This window comes from Hylobates moloch, unplaced genomic scaffold (assembly GCF_009828535.3).
Source record: "Hylobates moloch isolate HMO894 unplaced genomic scaffold, HMol_V3 SCAFFOLD_9, whole genome shotgun sequence".
Classification (NCBI taxonomy): domain Eukaryota; kingdom Metazoa; phylum Chordata; class Mammalia; order Primates; family Hylobatidae; genus Hylobates; species Hylobates moloch.
In genome coordinates this window covers 25,862,578-25,881,113 of record NW_026652284.1, presented here as the reverse complement: position 1 = coordinate 25,881,113, position 18,536 = coordinate 25,862,578, and the positions used below count along the sequence as shown (strand labels likewise).

General features: G+C 40.6%; 1 protein-coding gene across 1 annotated transcript in view; it reads right to left on the bottom strand.

Annotated features, from left to right (window-relative positions):
• STX12 (syntaxin 12) overlaps positions 1-18,536 on the bottom strand; it is a 51,046-nt gene that overhangs the window by 11,889 nt on the left and 20,621 nt on the right. Inside the window, exons 3-5 of the mRNA XM_032759481.2 lie at positions 18,294-18,393; positions 9,908-10,045; positions 1,247-1,290 (exon numbers count right to left, since the gene is read on the bottom strand). Coding sequence (XP_032615372.1) covers positions 1,247-1,290; positions 9,908-10,045; positions 18,294-18,393 — 282 coding nt within the window. The remainder of the gene's footprint in view (positions 1-1,246; positions 1,291-9,907; positions 10,046-18,293; positions 18,394-18,536) is intronic.

Below are 18,536 nucleotides of genomic sequence, written 5' to 3'. Positions count from 1 at the left end.
CTAACATAGCAAAACCCTCATCTCTATTAAAAAATAATCCATAAAAAACCCTCTTAACAGAAAGCTAGTGAAATGTCATAACTCTTTTTTTAAAAGTTTTTTTAGAAATGGGGGTCTTGCTTTGTTGCCCAGGCTGGTGTCAAACTCCTGGCTTCAAGCTATCCTCCTGCCTCAACCTACCAAAGTGCTGTGATTACAGGCTTGAGCCACCATGCCTGGCTTTTTTTTTTTTTTTTTTTGAGACGGAGTTTTGCTCTTTCGTCCAGGCCAGAGTGAAGTGGCACTTACTTCACTCCACTCCCCGGGTTCAAGAGATTCTCCTGCCTCAGCCTCGAGAGTAGCTGGGATTATAGGCGCCTGCCTCTACGCCCAGCTGATTTTTGTATTTTAGTAGAGATGGGGTTTTGCCATGTTGGCCAGGCTTTTCTCGAACTCCTGACCTCAGGTGATCCACCCGCCTCAGCCTCCCAAAGTGCTGAGATTACAGGCTTGAGCCACCATGCCCCACTGCCTCTTTATTTTCAAGCATTTAAAAGGAAAACATATTACTTATTATACTAGATATAAAACACTTTGAAATTCCATTATTATGTGTTTTCCCAACAGTATCATAAATCATACTTCACCTCTACAATGTTTAAATAACATCCTCTACATGCTAGAGATACAGAGTCCTCAGGCCTTTGAGGTGCTCATAGTGTAGTGGGGAGGGATGGATGTGTATCTGTGCTAAAACATATCAAGTTCTGAACTAATACCACAAATACACTTCTATGGGATTAGTTTGGAGAAGTTAAGAACATCATTCAGATACAAATTGTCTGGTTTCCCTCTTAATACTCCTAGAAGGATGCGTTGCTTCCATTTTATAAATGAGTAAAGAGACCCAAGAACTCTGATGGGTTTAAATCTGAATTAGAGGTAAGATGACTTAGACTTCCTAATCTGTAGACATGTGGGTTCATACTTATTCCTAGGGAGTCAAGCTCTCTGCTGAACACATAGACATCAATGGTTTCTTCGGATTTTTTATTCACCTTGAAATTACTCCTTCCAATAACTCAAAGAGCTTGGAAAAGCCCGTGGTTTTGCCTTTTTAATTTTATTCTGTGGATTATGTTATCCACCCCAGGTGCCCCCTTATTTTTGCCCTCTATTTTCCCATTGATTTTTAAAATTAATAGAAATATAACGAGATAGATTCCCATCTCAACTATTCAGCAGGTTGTATGAATAATTCTATTACCTGTCAAATGAGACCAGCTGCTCCTCTCTTTGCCTCTCTTCTGCCTAGAAAGTAGATGGTATTATTGCTGCTGTCATCCAGAAACACATCACAGACACACAAAACAAGGGCTTCCTTAGCACAGTATAAAGAAGCAACATCCTTCGACACCCACAGAATCTGTAAGATTACACAGGACTCTGGCAGTCTGTCTCAACTAAGAAGTGGGTGTAAAGTTGTTAAAGAAAATCTGCATTCCAGTTTGAGTCCTGAACAGAAACCATACTGAACAGGGTGGAGGATAATACGGGTAGGAGAAAGGGCTAAAAATAAAAATAACAACAATAAAATACTTTACAATTTAGGGGGAGGTAGATAAAGTTGCAAGAATACAAAATTTCAGAACATGTAAACATTTTTTAAATGGACATAGCATATTAGGCACTAAAGCAGATTCACTTCAAAAATCAGTCTAATGTAAATGGTGTTACCTTTTTTTCTCCTAAGGTTTTTTGATTTTTACTGATGTGTGGTCAAGAGTATATGAGATCTGGCCGGGCGCAGTGGCTCACGCCTATAATCCCAGCACTTTGGCAGGCTGAGGTGGGCAGATCACAAGGTCAGGAGTTCAAGACCAGCCTGGCCAATACGGTGAAACCCCGCCTCTACTAAAAATACAAAAAAAATTAGCTGGATGTGGTGGTGGGCACCTGTAGTCCCAGCTACTCAGGAGGCTAAGGTAGGAGAATTGAATCTGGGAGGCGGAGGTTGCAGTGAGCTGAGATTGCGCCACTGCACTCCAGCCTGGACAACAGAGCAAGACTCCATCTCAAAAAAAAAAAAAAAAACAAGAGTATATGAGATCTCTGAGAACGTTGCTAATCAATCTATTATCAATATATATTAAACTCTGGAGAGATGGGATTTGGCATAAATACACATAAACTAACCTTTCTTTTCTTTTTTTTTTTTTTTTGAGATGGAATCTTACTCTGTCGCCCAGGCTGGAGTGTAGTGGCACGATCTCGGCTCACTGCAACCTCTGCCTCCCGGGTTCAAGCAATTCTTCTGCCTCAGCCTCCTGAGTAGCTGGGACTACAGGTGCACGCCACCACGCCCGGCTAATTTTTGTATTTTTAGTAGAGACGGGGTTTCACCATATTGGCCAGGCTGGTCTCAAACTCCTGACCTCGTGATCCGCCCGCCTCGGCCTCCCAAAGTGTTGGGATTACAGGCGTGAGCCACAGAGCCCAGTCCACTAACCTTTATTTTCAAGAAGGTTGCTTTAAATTGTGGCAGATTTTGAACTTATTGGGAACAGAGCTTATTGGGAACCTATTATTCTGTATATTATTTTGTTTAATTCTTACGATAACTCTGATTTATCATAGTCTCCTCTTTGGCATATAATAACGATTTTGAAAAATAGTCTTTCCAATGGTAATTTATCTAATACTATTGAATTAAGAAAGTTAGGCAAGCATATAGTGTTACTTTAAAAGGGAATTTACCAGGATTTTTGGCATTTGGTGAAAGACTAGCAATCGAGTCTTTCAGGTGTTACCGTTTGATGAGGAAAAAGTATGCTTTATAATCAAGCTACAAGAATAAATATCATTATTATGAAAAAATCAGTCTAATGGATGTATTACTTTTATAATTTAAAAACAGGCCGGGTGCGGTGGCTCATGCCTGTAATCCCAATCCCAGCACTTTGAGAGGCCGACGCGGGCAGATCACTTTGAGGTCAGGAGTTGGTGACCAGCCTGGCCAACAAGGTGAAACCCCGTCTCTACTAAAATACAAAAATTAGGCAGGCATGGTGGTGGGTGCCTGTAATCCCAGCTACTCGAGAGGCTAAGGCAGGAGAATTGCTTGAACCTAGAAGGCAGAGGTTGCAGTGAGCCAAGACCGTGCCACTGCACTCCAGCCTGAGTGACAGAGTGAGACTCCCTCTCAGAATGAATAAATAAATAAATATAAAACAAAGCAAAAATGGTAAAAATCAATGTATTTTCATTTTTAAAAAGCTTACCCTTTTTATAACAGCAATACAGGACAAGCAAAATGAAGAGAATTTCAAATTTCTATCCACTCAGAGGAACACTGTGGGTTTTTGTTTTTTTTTCTTTTTACTTTATCTTTTTCCCCAGATCAAGAAATAACATTGCCAGAGTCCTAAAAGCCCACCCACATGCCCTTCTCCAATCACAACTCCATCCCTCCCCTTTAATCATTTTCTTGCATTTTAAGAATAGTGAGATATATTCTTATCAATATCATTTTGCCTGTTTTTGAACTTTACATAAACGGAATTATACTGTTTATATTCTTTAGTGCTTTTTTTGAATCATTCCAGATTATGCCAGATCCATCTCTGATACTGAATGTAACTGTGGTTCAATCATTTTCTTTGCTGTATGATATTATAGTGTATGAACATATCAGAATTTATCCATTCTACTGTTGACAGACATCTGGATGTTTCCAATTTTTGACTATTACAAACAATGCTGCTATGCACATTCTTGTACATACATCCTAGTATAACACATACAGGTTTCTCTAGGGTAGAATTGCTGGATCACAAGGTCTGCATGTGTTCTGAAGATACAGCCAAAATGTTTTCCAAAGTAGTTGTTCTAATTTATACCACTGGACAGATAAAAAAGTTCCTGTTGCATCATATCCATAATGACAACTCCCAGTGTTCACAGAATTTTAAACTTCTGCCCTCCTGGTGGGCATGAAATAGTATTTCATTGTTATTTTAATCTGTAATTTCATCATTCTAAAGAAACTGAGTACCTTTTCATTTGTTTGACCATTACTCAAAATAATACTAACATGTTTATTTGCTCCATGAGTGTAAATATCAACAGGATGGAGCAAAAGCAATGGTGGGGGACTGGTGGCAGGGAAGTGGGGATTTAATGGGCACAAAAAATAGGAAGAATGAATAAGACCTAGTATTTGAAAGCATAACAGGGTGACTATAGTCAATAATAATTTAATTATATATTCAAACATAACTAAAAGAGTATAATTGAATTGTCTGTAACATAAAGGATAAATGCTTGAGGGGACAGATACCCCATTTACCATGGTGTAATTATTACACATTACATGACTGTATGAAAGTATCTTATGTACCTCATAAATATATACACCTACCATGTGCCCACAAAAAATTAAAAATTAAAAAAAGGCAATGGTAGTGATATGGTTTGGCTCTATGTCCCCACTCAAATCTTGTCTCGAATTGTAATCCCCACATGCTGAGGGAGGGACCAGGTGGGAAGTGATTGGATCATGGGCACCCCCCCCACCCCCCGCCACGTGCTGTTCACGTGTTAGTGAGGGAGTTCTCGTGAGATCCGGTTGTTTGGTAAGTGTCTGGTATTTCCTCTGCACTCTCTTTCTCTCTCCTGCCACCATGTAAGACATGCCTTGCTTCCCCTTAGCTTTCTACCACGGTTGTAAGTTTCCTGAGGCCTATCCAGCCATGCAGAACTGTGAGTCAATTAAACCTCTTTTATTTATAAAGTATCCAGTCTCAGGTAGTATCTTTATAGCGGTGTGAAAACGGACTAATACAGATAGACAAAATTGCTCAAGGCAGTGGCACCGAACTGAACTAGTATTATTGTATTCTTCATCACCACACACTCACAGTATTTTAAAAGCCAACGTATCCTTGAAGCCATACAAATTATTAATTAAACCTTGACCCCTCAATACACATCTTTCTACTATTCTGTATTGTGAAATGGGAAGTGCACATAAAGTATTTCTGCTGCATAAAGAAATACAATATCTGTCTCTAGGAAAAGCACTTGTGTAATGGAACCGCAGGCTGAATTGTCCACTTTTTTAGGGAATACCATTTTTACTTATTCAATATAGTTTTATAAGAACTTAGTAAAAACTTATTTAAAAGCTTTAAAACTTTCATAAACGTATACATATAAACTTTTCAGATGGGTATTTGGCAGACAACTTGTTGAAAATAAGTATGAGCCTGTCACTTCAAGGAAAACAACAGAGGGTGTTTGTTGCCAGTGATAAAAATGTAGCTTTCAAGTAAAAATAAAAATAAAATTTCGGAAGACTTGTATCTACCACTGTAACAGTTTCCCAATATTTAAATACTTTTCTGGTGAAACTGATGGAAATATGTATTTTTTTATATTGTAAAATGAAATTTATCGACATTTGGAAGAGCTGCATAACTCAGGGAACCAATACTATCCAAATGATAAATACATGATGCTATAAAAATCATGCATGGATAAAAGATCCAATCAAAGTATAATATAGACCAACAGATGTTAACGTAACAGAGTATGAAGTCATTATAATGGTTTTAGATTGTACAATGCAACTAACTTTTGTCAAGTTTTGATTTAGTATCAAATAAGAGTGTCAACAAGGTTATAAAAATATTCCTTTTCCAACTGTATATTTCTGCCAGCTTGGATTTTCTTCAGATACTTCAACCAGAACAACCTATCATAATAGACTGAATATAGAAGCAGATATAATCCTAGACGAAAAAAGCTGAGAGAGTTCATCACCACTAGACCTGCCTCACAAGAAGTGCTAAAGGGAGTTCTTCAAGCTGAATGAAAAGCATAATAATTAGTAACATGAAAACATATGAAAGTATAACATTCACTGGTAAAAGTAAGTAAATAGTCAAATTCAGAATATTCTCATACTGTAATGGTGGTATATAAATCACTTACATCTTTAGTACGGAGGTTAAAAAACAAAAGCAGCTATGAAAATCTAGCTGCCTTCTGGTAAGCCAGACATTAAAATAAAAAAAAATTGCAAAAATGAAAATAATGCTACTCTGCCCACTAATTTTTTTCTTGGAAACACAATTTTTTTAAATTAAAAATCTAATTTAATTCCTTCTTTCCCCATGTGCATAAAAAATCTAATTTATATTCATATTAATAAGTGTATTATTTGTAAATGAATAAACAAACATCTAAAATTTTTCTCAGTTTTAATTTCTAATACAGCATACATCAATAGATATGACTCATATAAACAAAACTTCTTCGGGGTCTGATATGGTTTGGCTCTGTGTCCCCACCCAAATCTCACCTTGAATTGTAATAATCCCCACGTGTCAAGGGAGAGACCAGATGGAGAAAACTGAAGCATGAGGACAGTTTTCCCCATGTTGTTCTCGTGATAGTGACTGAGTTCTCACAACATCTGATGGTTTTATAAGGGGCTTCCCCCTTCTCTCAGCACTCATTCTCTCTCCTGCTGTCCTGTGAAGAGGTGTCTTCCACCATGACTGTAAGTTTCCTGAGGCCTCCCAGCCATGTGGAACTGTGAGTCAATGAAACCTCTTTCCTATATAAATTAAAGTAAATTACCCAGTCTCTGGCAGTTCATTCGTTCGTTCCTTCCTTCCTTCCGTCTTTCCTTTCTTTCTTTCTTTTTGAGATGGAGTCTCACTGTGTTGCCCACTCTCTGGCAGTTAGTTAGTTTGTTTGTTTCTTTCTTTCTTTTTCTTTTTCTTTCTTTCTTTCTTTCTTTCTTTTTTTTCTTTCTTTCTTCCTTCCTTCCTTTCTTTTTCTTTCCTTCCTTCCTTCCTTCCTTCCTTCCTTCCTCCTTCCTCCTTCCTTCCTTCTTTTTTTTTTTTTTTTTGATGGAGTCTCACTGTGTTGCCCAGGCTGGAGTGCAGCGGTGTGGTCTCAGCTCACGGCAATCTCCGCCTCCTGGGTTGAAGCGAGTCTCCTGCCTCAGCGTCCTGTATAGCTGGGATTATGGGCACCTGCCACCATGCCTGGCTAATTTTTTATATTTTTAGTAGAGATGGGGTTTCACCATGTTGGCCAGGCTGGTCTTGAACTCCTGACCTTGTGATCCGCCCGCCTCAGCCTCCCAAAGTGCTGGGATTACAGGCGTGGGCCACCATGCCCAGCTTCGGGCAGTTCTTTATAGCAGAGTGAGAACAGACTAATACAGGGTCCTTAGTAATTTTTTTTTTTTAAGATTCAAGAAGATAACTTAATGATTTTTTTTTGTTTTTTTTTGAGACGGAGTTTCACTCTTTTTGCCCAGGCTGGAGTGCAATGGTGCAATCTCGGCTCACTGCAACCTCCACCTCCTGGGTTCAAGTGATTATCCTGCCTCAGCCTCCCAAGTAGCTAGGATTACAGGCATGCACCACTATGCCTGGCTAATTTTGTATTTTTTAGTAGAGACAGGGTTTCTCCATGTTGGCCAGGCTGGTCTTGAACTCCTGACCTCAGGTGATCCACCTGCCTCGGCCTCCCAAAGTGCTGGGATTACAGGCACGAGCCACTGTGCCCGGCCAGAGAATTTAATGATTTTTAAGAGTGTAATGGGTTCCTGAGATTAAAAAGTTTGACAACTTTTGTTCTATTGAGTTGTATCTTTCTTTTTCATATTGATTCATGGGAATTCTGTTTTTTGGTTTTTGTTTTTGTTTTTGTTTTTTTTTTTGAGGTGCAGTCTTGTTCTGTCGCCCAGGCTGGTGCGCAGTGGCACAATCTCAGCTCACTGCAACCTCTATCTCCCTGGTTCAAGCGATTCTCCTGCCTCAGCCTCCGGAGTAGCTGGGATTACAGGCATGCGCTACCACGCCCGGCTAATTTTGTATTTTTAGTAGAGACAGTGTTTCACCATGTTGGCCAGGCTGGTCTTGAACTCCTGACCTTGTGATCTGCCCAGCTTGGCCTCCCAAAGTGCTGGGATTACAGGCGTGATCCACCACGCCTGGCTGAATTCTTTATATATTCTAAATGCTAGTCCTTTGCTATTAAATATATATAGCAATGTCTTCTCCCTGTCTGTGACTTGTCTTTTCACATCTTTACCACTTTTTTTTTTGTTCTTCATTTCTTTCTGCTTTTCAGACTTTCCATCTGAGATCACTCTCCTTCCACCTGAAATACATTCTTTAGAATTTCCTTCAATAAGATGTGCTGATAGAAAACTCTCTTTTGATTGAAAATGTCTTTAATTAGCCCTCATTCTTGACATATATTTTTTACTGGATTTAGAATCCTAGGTAGGCAGTTATTGTCCTTCATCAACATTCAAGATAGCACTCCACTGGCTTCCACTGTTGTTGAGAAGCCAACTGTCAATCTAACTACTGTATCTTTGAAGGTATTCGAATGTTTCTCCAGCTATCTTTATGATTTTTCTCTTTGTCTCTGGTCTGAAGTTTGTCTTTGATGTATCTAGATTAGAGATTTTATTTATCCTGCTTGGGATTTGTTAGGCTTCTTGAAACTGCAGGCTAGTGTTTTTAATCAGTTCTAGAACACTATCAGTCATTATTTCTTCAAATATCACCTCTGTTCTATGTTTGCCCTATTCTCACTCTATAACTCCAGTTAAAACTACATTAGATCTTTTCTCTCCATTCTCCATTTCTCATAATCTTTCTTCCATATTTAACCTCTTAACCCCCTATGCAACATGCTGGATAATATATTCTAACCAATTTTTTAGTTAAACCACCCATCCACTAAGTTTTTAAATTTCTATATCTTTCCATTTTAGAAATTATTTTGACACTTTTTCAAATCTTTGTGTAGTTTCCTGCAGAGGTTTTCAGCCTTTTATGTCTTTAAACACAGTAAGTATAGTTGTCTTATAATTCTAATATACAAAGTCTTTGTAGGTATATTTCACTTCATTGCTGTTTCTACTAATTCTTGCTCAGAGTAATTTGCTTCTTTGCACACATGGTTATTTTTAGTGACTGGTACTTACTGCCCTAGAAAAATTATTTGAGAGTATTATTTCAGGGCTAGAATAAAGGTGTCTTTCTATAGAAGGAATTTGTGTTTGCTTCTACCCCACACATAGGTGGCTCTCCCAGTCCAGGATCACTGAGCCATTCAGGTAGGATGAATTTGAGCAGAAAATCTGCCTGAAGAAGGTTACTTTGTGGTAACCTTGTCTGGATTTCTCCTCCCTCCTGCCCTCCTCCTCCATCTGCTCAGTTCAGTGCTAATGCAATCTTTTTGCAATCTGCTGGGGGATAGGAGAGCTTACTTTTGACTTAATATTCTAAGGATATAGTCTCTTAGGGCCCAGTTTAATTTGAGTTGTACCTTCTTTTATATTCTCTCTCTTGCGTGGACCTTTGGCTTTGACTTGTATCCTCCTCATGCCCTGAGGATATCAAAACTGAAGTTCAAGTTTGCCTTCAGTAAAGACATTCAATGCAAAAGCAGTTTCAGTGTTCTGCTGACCTCTCAGGCTTTACCTTAGTATTTTCATAATCTCTGATACTTTTGAGAAGTTGGATTTTTAAATCCAGTATTTGATAATCCTTTTCAAAAACAGAGGGCTAGTCCAAATAAACTAGCCTGTTATATTCCAGGAAACAGATTCATTATTTTTATTTTCAAGTTTTTAACATTAAAACCAATATATCAAAATGAAAAAGAAAATTAGACATAGTTCTTCCTCTTATAATCTTAACCCTCATTCAGATTCCTTTCTAGGCTTTGATCACATGCATACATATTTTTTACACAGGTTACACCAACCTGCCATTTTCACAGCAGCTAACTTATATGTTTATTGGTCAAAGAGAAAAAGAAAAAAACCCACAAACTTGGGAAAGAACATTCTGATATTGCAAAGGTCTTCTTTTGGGAATCAACTTACGGAAAGACGAGATCCAGCTCTTGCTCTGGCAATACTCTCCTTTTCCTTTTCGGACACCCTTCTCTGCACAGCCTGGAAATTGTTTAAGGCTGCAGAGAAGTCATTCATGAGGCGTTCCTTCTGAAGTCTCTGCTGGCGCTAAGGAAATCAAGCAAGAACTTGAGATTTCATATTAACCCAGAATCATTTGGTTTTAATTTCCCTTAAAAGCAAAATTATACCCCTTAAAGATTTCCAACTAGGAAAATTATTATGAAATAGTCTCTTCTTTAAATTAATAAATTTGCTCTTTGCTAGCTCAAGTCCCTGGTTAATACTATAGACCAAGTCAGAATTTTTCTTCTTTCATTCTGACACACCTGGGAACTGGGTTGCATTTAACTTCTTTTTTTTTTTTTCTTTTTATTGAGACGGAGTCTCGCTCTGTCGCCCAGGCTGGAGTGCAGTGGCATGATCTCAGCTCACTGCCAACCTCTGCCGCCCGTGTTCAAGCGATTCTTGTGCCTCAGCCTCCTGAGGAGCTGGGATTACAGGTGCCCACCACCATACTCGGCTAATTTTTTATTGTATTTTTAGTACAGATGGGGTTTTGCCATGTTGGCCAGGCTACTGTAGAACTCCTGACCTCAGGTGATCCGCCCGCCTCAGCCTCCCAAAGTTCTGGGATTACAGGCGTGAGTCACTATGCCCAGCCTGTATTTAACTTCTAAAGTAATCTCTAAAGAACTGCAATTCAGAATTTTGGGGCCCTGGAGAATATAAAAGAGAATAAATGCCTCTGGACTCCAGTTGAACCCAAACAGAGATGGGTTTTAGCTAAAATGTTAAAACCCTATTCATCTATATTTAATTCACAGCTTCCCTGTAAACTATAGAAGCATTTCACAGGCTTCTAGTGGTTTAAAATCTTTGAGACTTGATAAGTACTTTGTTTATCTGCAGACTACATCTATTAAGCTTGTTACTTCTATGTCTCAAAAAACATATGCTAAGGTTGGGCACAGTAGCTTACGCCGGTAGTCCTCGTGTTTTGGGAGGCTGAAGCAGGAGGATCACTTGAGCCTAGAAGTTCGAGACCAGCCTGAGCAACATGACAAAATCCTATCTCTATAAAAAAATAAAAAAATTAGCGGGGTGTGGTGGTACACATCAGCTCCTCAGGAGGCTGGGGCAGGAGGATCATTTGACCCTGGAAGGTTGAGGCTGCAGTGAGCTGAAATCATTACTCCAGCCTGAGCAACAGAGTGAAACTCTGTCTCAAAAAACAAAACAAAACAAAACACACACACACACACACACACACACACACACACACACACCACATACTGACAGCATTGTCCTGTTCTAAGAACACAGAAGTAAAAACTCACCCCTGACCTCAAACAGCTTAACCATCTATTTGTAAATAAAGGATATAGACAGACAAGCAACAAAGTCATTATAAGTAACTGCTACATCCAATTAGTACTATAGGAGTTCACAGGCAGGAATAATCAGTAAGAACTCAAGTGGTCAAGAAAGGCCTAAAGGGAAGGTGGACGGTGAAGTAAGAGGAAGGCACGAAGAAGCAGAAAGAAGGGGTAAGGCAAATCCAAGCAAGAGAATAGTGTGAGCAAAGGCATGGTGGCAGAACTTGAAGAGGATTCCCAGGCAGACCGTTTGGTTGGAACTACAGGTTTAGTAATGAGGGTAGCTAAAATACAAAATTGGAAAGGTAAGAAAGGGGCAGGTTTTAAATGCCAAGCTAGGCCAGGCACAGTAGCTCACGCTGGTAATCCCAGCACTTTGGGAGGCCAAGGTGGGTGGATCACTTGAGGGCAGGAATTATTCAAGACCATCCTGGCCAACATGGTGAAACCCCATCTCTACCAAAAATAGAAAAAATTACCTAGACATGGTGGCAGGCACCTGTAATTTCAGCTACTTGGGAGGCTGAGGCAGAAGAACTGCTTGAACCAGGAGGTGGAGGTTGCAGTGAGCTGAGATCGTGCCATTGCACTCTAGCCTGGGCAACACAAGTGAAACTCCGTCTTAAAAAAACAAAACAAAATGCCAAGCTATTGGGAGGCTGAGGTGGGAAGATCACGAGGCCAGGAGATGGAGACCATCTGGCTAACATGAAGGCATGTTGAAACCGTGTCTCTACTAAAAATACAAAAAATTAGCCAGGCGTGATGGCGCGTGCCTGTAGTCCCTTGCCACTTGGGAGGCTGAGGCAGGAGAACTGCTTAAACCTGGAAGATGGAGGTTGCAGTGAGCTGAGATTGCGCCACTGCACTCCAGACTGAGCGAAAGAGCCAGGCTCCGTCCCAAAAAAAAAAAAAAAAAAAAAAAGCCAAGCTAATGAGTTTGGGGTTCAACCTCTAAAGAACAAAGAGCAATGAAGATTTTTGAGCAAGAAACATCGTGGGTACAAAATAGTCACTTAGAAAAATTAGTCTGTGATGGTGTAAAAGGTGGAATGGAAAAAAGAAACAAGTCAAACAGATGACAAATTCAATAGTCCAGGTTTAAGGTTAGGAGGACACAGTATCAGTAATAAAATCATAAAGAAATGAATTTAAGAAACATTTGGATTGGTAGTGGGGAAAGACATAAAGTCAAGAATGACTGAAATTTCAAACCTGGAAGAGTGATGGTAATACTAAAAGCAAATTTAGATGAGCAGCCTTCTTCTTCTGAGATTTTTATTGTTGCATAAACAAAATTATAGCAACAACAGGGAGGACGTCATTCCCTAACCTCATCATGCAAAAATATTATCATAACTTTTAAGTACATCATAAACATTTTCCATGTTACCATACTCTTCACAATTGTGTTTTTTTGTTGTTTTGTTTGTTTGTTTGTTTGTTTTGAGACAGGGTCTTGCTCTGTCACCCAAGCTGGGGTGCAGTGGTGCAATCTCAGCTCACTGCAGCCCCAACCTCTCAGACTCAAATGATCCTCTCACCTCAGCCACCTGAGTAGCTGGGACTACAGATGTGTACCACGATGCCTGGCTCATTTTTTTTTTTTTTTTTTTTTTTTTTTTTTGCAGTGGCGCAATTTTTTTTTTTTTTTTTTTTTGAAATGGAGTCTCACTCTGTCGCCCAGGCTGGAGTGCAATGGCACAATCTCAGCTCACTGCAACCTCCACCTCCTGGGCTCAAGCGATTCTCTTGCCTCAGTCTCCCGAGTAGTTGGGATTATAGGTGCCCACCACCACGCCTGGCTAATTTTTGTATTTTTAGTAAAGACAGGGTTTTGCCATATTGGTCAGGCTGGTCTTGAACTCCCGACCTCAGGTGATCCGCCCGCCTCGGCCTCCCAAAGTGCTGGGATTACAGGCATGAGCCACCGTGCCCGGCTAATTTTTGTAGAGATGTTGCCCGGGCTGGGTCTCAAACTCCTGTACTCAAGCAATCCACCTGCCTTAGCCTCCCAAAGTGCTGGGATTACAGGTGTGAACCACTGTGCCTGGCCATGATCTTTAATCGCTTACACATATTCCATCAAGTTGACCTAAATTTTATGTAAATATTCCTTCTAGATTTTTCAGTTATTAAATATTATAAAGTTAAAGTGAGCCCCAATGTAATAGCTAATATTTATATAGTGCTTACATTGTACCAGTACTACTGTAAGTGCTTTACATAATAATTCATTTATCTATACAATGACCTATAAATTAGGCATTATTGCTGGGCGCGGTGGCTCACGCCTGTAATCCCAGCACTCTGGGAGGCCAAGGCAGGCAGATCACCAGGTCAGGAGATCGAGACCATCCTGGCTAACACAGTGAAACCCCGTCTCTACTAAAAGTACAAAAAATTAGCCAGGCGTGGTGGCGGGCGCTTGTAATCCCAGCTACTTGGGAGGCTGAGGCAGGAGAATGGCGTGAACCCGGGAGGCGGAGCTTGCAGTGAGCCAAGATCACACCACTGCACTCCAGCCTGGGCGACTGAGCAAGACTCCGTCTCAAAAAAAATAAAAAATAAAAATAAATAAATAAATAAATAAATAAATAAATAAATTAGGCATTATTATAGTCCTAACTTTACACATCAGAAAACCAAAGCACCACAGAGGCTATGCCAGGATCACACAGTAAGTGACAAAGATGGATTTAAATCCAGGAAATTTGGCTCCAGAGTATATAGGCTGTGTGTGTGTGTGTGTGTGTGTGTGTGTGTGTGTGTGTACCTTCAGAATTTTTTTCCCCTTAGGGCTAATTAGCATGAGAGAGAATATTAGGTCAAAAGGCACAAACTTTTCTGTGATGTTAAGTATTGTCAGTGAACTTAGTTAAGGGGTTTGGGTGAAACATGAGAAACTTGGTATAAGACAAGTTTTATATGAAGGTAGTTTATTTCAGGAGGAGATGTCAGAACATGAATTGAAGATATGGGCCAAGCACTTAGAGGTGAAGGGGTTAGATTGGAAAAAGATCTGGAGGTCATGATCATAAAGGTGAAAGGGAGGTCATAAAAGCAGGTTGACTCCTAAGGAGAAAGCATAGAGTGAAATAATTTGAGGATCAGTGGCACAACCTTGGGGCATGCCCACTCTTAGGAGGATATGAAGTCCGGGAAGGAGGCTGACTCAACCTGGGCATCTCCAGAGTTGGGGGACAGAATGAAAGAGAATCATGGTAAGAGGAAAGTTTCAGGGCAGACGGGATAGGCAAGAGGATCAAAGGAAACAGGAAAAAAGTGAACAGGCCAGGCATGGTAGCTCACACCTGTAATCCCAGAACTTTGGAAGGCCGAGGCAGGCGGATCACTTGAGGTTAGGAGTCCAAGACCAACCTGGCCAACATGGCGAAACCCTGTCTCTGCTAATAACACAAAAATTAGTGTGGTGGTGTGTGCCTATAGTCCCTGCTACTTGAGAGTCTGAGGCAGGAGAATCGCTCAACCCTGGGAGGCAGAGGTTGCAGTGAGCCAAGATCACGCCACTGCACTCCAGCCTGCACTGACACAGTTTCACTGTGTCACACACACACACACACAAAAAAGTGAATAAAAACTCTTTATGGCCAGGTGCAGTGGCTCATGCCTGTAATTCCAGCACTTTGGGAGGCCAAGGCGGGCAGATCACCTGAGGTCGGGAGTTCGAGACCAGCCTGACCAACACATGGAGAAACCCCATCTCTACTAAAAATACAAAATTAGCTGGGCGTGGTGGCGCATGCCTGTAATCCCAGCTACTTGGGAGGCTGAGGCAGGAGAATCTCCTGAACCTGGGAGGTGGAAGTTGTGGTGAGCTGAGATCGCACCATTTGCACACTTCAGCCTGGGCAACAAGAGCGAAACTCCAAAAAAAAAAAAAAAAAAAAAAACTCTTTACAAAGGGCCAGGCATGGCAGTTCATGCCTGTAATTCCAGCACTTTGGGAGGCTGAGGAGAGAGGATTGCTTGAGTCCAGGAGTTTGAGACCAGCCTGGGCAACATAGCAAGACTCTGTCTCTATAAAACATTTAAAAAGTAGCTGGGTGTGGTGGCACATGCCTGTGGTCCTAGCTACTCGAGAAGCTAAGGTGGGAAGATCACTTGAGCCTGGGAGGTTGAGGCTACAGTGATACAGTGAGCCACGACGGCGCCACTCCACTGCGCCTCAGCCCGGATAACTGAGTGAATACCCTGTCTCAAATGAACGAACAAAAAACCTCAAAAGCCACTGGACTGGGTAACTAGATCACTGATAATAGTATATAAGTATGGAAAAAAACTGAAAGTAGGAGTATGGTTTGATGTATAAGACAGTAATGAAAAGATGGGTGATGGGGCTAAGACTAATTAGATAAGAAAAGAGTAGAAAGACAAAAGGATACTGAGCATAACAAGAGGAGGGGAATCAAGGAATTATATTTCACCAGAGAGAGTATGTTTGTAGATCTAGTTCGTGTTCTTAATGATCCAAGATAATGGAAAGGAACAACAGCATGCGTAATCCAAAAATAACTTCTATTTGGATTTAGAAGACATTTGATGAATTTTGTTTTGGTAGCAGATTTGATTTTCTATTTATATTTTGCTTAGGCTACTACTTAACTCTTAAATACTTTCACTACTCTGCATTAGACCCTTTGACTCCTTTTTTGTTACTATGAAAACTGTCTACAAGTGTGTATTCCCTAAGTGCATGGTTAGGAGGAAGAAATGGGTAACTTGGCAGCAGTCTGGAGATATTGGATGGCAAGGGGGAAATGGCCCATAACTGAAACATTAGCATGAGTAACAATTAGAATAAACAGCCCGTATATAGACAACCAAAGGGTAACTACTTTGTAGCAGGATGACAGAGCATCTTGTCCTCCTCTGTCTTCTGCAAGTGGGGCCAAAACTCCAGATATGCTACATGGAACAGTTTATCAGGTTAAACTAGTGATTTTCAATTTTTTTTTTGACAGAGATTTACAATAAGAATTTGACATCATGGGCCAGGCGTGGTGGCTCAGGCCTGTAATCCCAGCACTTTGGGAGGCCTAGCTGGGCGGATCACCTGAGGTCAGGAGTTCAAAACCAGCCTGGCCAACATGGCAAAACCCCATCTCTACTAAAAATACAAAAATTAGCGGGGCGTGGTAGTCGGTGCCTGCAATCCCAGCTACTTGGGAAGCTGAGGCAGGAGAATCGCTGGAACCTGGGAGGCAGAGGTTGCAGTAAGCCAAGATTATGCCACTGCACTCCAGCCTGGGCGACAGAGCAAGACTCCGTCTCAAAGAAAAAAAAAAAAAAGAATTTGACATCATGATCCATCCATACATACACATACGTATGTATGAAACAACAGTTTCATATAACAATATTTACCATTATTACATAGTATAGACTCTGATACTTCAAGTTTTTTAAAATGCTGATCTCAATACACTAAAATGACTTCATGTTCCACTAGCCACAACCCATACTTTGAAAAACCCAGGACAGGGAAGTTGAAAGCCTTTGTTTTCAGAGCCATCAGATATAGGACATTATCATTTAAAAAGTTCAATAATAAAAAACAACATAAAGGCCAGGCACAGTGGCTCATGTCTATAATCCCAGTACTTTGGAAGGCCAAGGAAGGAGGATCACTTGAGCCCAGGAGTTTGAGACTAGCCTGGAAAACACAGCAAGACCTCATCTCTACAAAACATTTAAACATTTAGCTGGGTGTGGTGGTGCGCACTTGTGGTTCCAGCTACTGAGGAGGCTGAGGTGGGAGGACCCCTTGAGCCCAGGAGTTCAAGGTTGCAGTGAGCTATGATTGCCACTGCACTCAGCCTGGGTGACAGAGTAATACCCTATCTCAAAAATAAAATAAAATTTAAAAAGAAATACAAGTTAAGTGCCCCCACGAATGGTATACAAGCTAAAAGCAAAACAGGATCATAATGGGAAGGTAGATGGGGAAAGTTCTTTTTACTGGAGACCTGAGGTAGATCATGAATGACAAGTCAAGCCACAATGAAGGAGGGGCACATCTGACTTCATGAATGTGGCATATTAAGGGAACAATGAATCTCAGTAAAAATTGTGTGTTTCTAAAGGATTTAAATGGCCACTGAAGAAAATGACTTGAAAAGAGAACCCTCTTTCCCTGAGCAGCTCCTTAACCTGAGTGAGACCTGTGAATAACTCATGACAGAACATGAAGGTAACTGCAAAACATGAAAGAAAGATGTTTCATTAAAATTTAAAGATAATGGATACAAAACAAACTAGGAAGGCTGGGCACGGGGCTCACGCCTGTAATCCCAACACTTTGGGAGGCTGAGGCAGGAGGATTGCTTGAAGTCACAGGTTCGATACTAGCCTGGGAAACAAAGCAAGACCCTGTCTATACAAAAAAATTGTTCAAATTAGCTGGGTGTGGTGGCACATGCTTGCAGTCACGGCTACTCAGGAGGCTGAGGGGAGGGGACTGCTTGGGCCCAGAAGTGGGAGGCTGCAGTGAGCTATGATTGCAACACTGCGCTCTACCCTGGGTGACAGAGGGAGACCCTGTCTCCAAAACGACAACAACAATAAAAATAATAATAATTAAAAAAAAAAAAACTAGGAGAAAGGAAGAAGCCTACAAACATAAAACTGTTAGCCAAACCCCAAAGAGATGCAAACGTTGAGATTTCTCTTCAGTTAACGCCATTTTATTAATATATTAATAATGTTATTAATAATAGCAGCAGCCACCACATATTGATTACCTACTAAAGGCAGACACTTTGCCACAGCTGGTGGGTACATTCTTTCTATTGCCCCAACAGTCACATATCCCCCACTTGATGCATAAGAAACTGAGGTGCAGAGGAGGTCTATCTATCTAGCACCAAAGGCCAACTTATTTTTTTGTTCCACACACTGCCTTTCTACTAACACAAAGTCCCTTCCTATCCATAAACAAGACAGAAAATACCAACCTGTTCTGAAGTAGATAAGGGAAGGGGCAAGGACCCTAATTCTTTCAGCAATTCATTTGTTTCCTTGGCGAGCTGATTTGTGGAGTGTTGTAACTGTTGCCTAAGAGAGAAAAGATATGTTTCAGGATGTTGTCACTTCTCGAGAGGGTTATACTCAGAACCACTTTGTTCTCAGAGTGTCTCATAATGTAGGGAATGAAGGGCCATTTGAAGAAATGAGTCCCTAGATGCCGAGGTTCACAA